We start from the raw sequence: 982 nt of genomic DNA on the forward strand, positions 1-982 counted from the left end.
TAAACAATATTTTGAAAACATCTAAAAAGTACAATTAGTTTCCAATTTCAGTTGTACAATTACATTAAGTTACTTTTAACTATTCCCTTCTTATAGTCTCCTTTTTCCTAAATACCTATCATTATTGTCCTTTATCAATTTCCCCACTCTTCTGAGTTATTAAGAGTAAAGTTTTTAAAGTAACAATCTGACAATTTCAGTCTGATAATTGTAACTAATGTCACATCCCTTGTGCCATGCATTTGCCACTAATCCATGTAAATTGTAAACAATATGGCAGAGAAATGTATAGTATGCAATGACAAAAAGCTTGAATCTTTCTATTGTTACACTGGCACTGGAATACTTCGTGGCAAAGTCACAAAATCAAAGTAAACTACATTAGACAACTGTCACCAGTGCATGACTTTATAGACAAAATAATAATAATAAAAAATATATGTATATAAAAAGAACACAGACAGAATGATAGGAGACAAAAGCAGACAAGCAAAACTCTCAACTTTTCTAACCTCAGACAGCATGACTATGGTTGTAACTTCTTGGTCAAACACCATTCTCCAGAAGTCCGCAATTGTGTTCTCCATCGGATCTTGAGTGACTATAAATGACTCAGCCAGATCATAACCCTGTGGGATATAGAAACAATTACAAAAGCTTACTTCAGGACCACTGACGTACTGTAACTGTCAGACATAAAACACTCTCATTAGTAATGAATTACAAATTCAAAATACAGCTCAAAGAACTCCATGTGTCCCTTTGTTTTCAACTAACCGTAACAAAGGAGGCATTGATGTAAGTAGATGATGGTTTGGTAGGCAATGGTGCAAGGATAACACGATTGTTATCATATGGCAGCAAGAAGTCATACCTATTCTTGGGTTTATTCTCTTCACTTGTTGCAATAGCAAAAGCTTTTCTATCTTCTACTACCTTACCCAATCGCTGCAAATAAAGGGAAAATACTGTAAGAACACTT

The 982-nt window shown here is 34.1% G+C and overlaps 1 protein-coding gene across 4 annotated transcripts in view; it reads right to left on the reverse strand.

The window, feature by feature from the left end:
- The window catches only part of LOC119592570 (tyrosine-protein phosphatase 69D-like), a 29,646-nt gene that overhangs the window by 7,798 nt on the left and 20,866 nt on the right, over positions 1-982 (reverse strand). For all 4 annotated transcript variants that reach the window (XM_037941448.1, XM_037941449.1, XM_037941450.1 and 1 more), the window contains exons 21-22: positions 778-948; positions 513-629 (exon numbers count right to left, since the gene is read on the reverse strand). In XM_037941448.1, coding sequence (XP_037797376.1) covers positions 513-629; positions 778-948 — 288 coding nt within the window. The remainder of the gene's footprint in view (positions 1-512; positions 630-777; positions 949-982) is intronic.

The sequence above is a fragment of the Penaeus monodon genome, chromosome 30 (assembly GCF_015228065.2).
Source record: "Penaeus monodon isolate SGIC_2016 chromosome 30, NSTDA_Pmon_1, whole genome shotgun sequence".
Lineage (NCBI taxonomy): Eukaryota > Metazoa > Arthropoda > Malacostraca > Decapoda > Penaeidae > Penaeus > Penaeus monodon.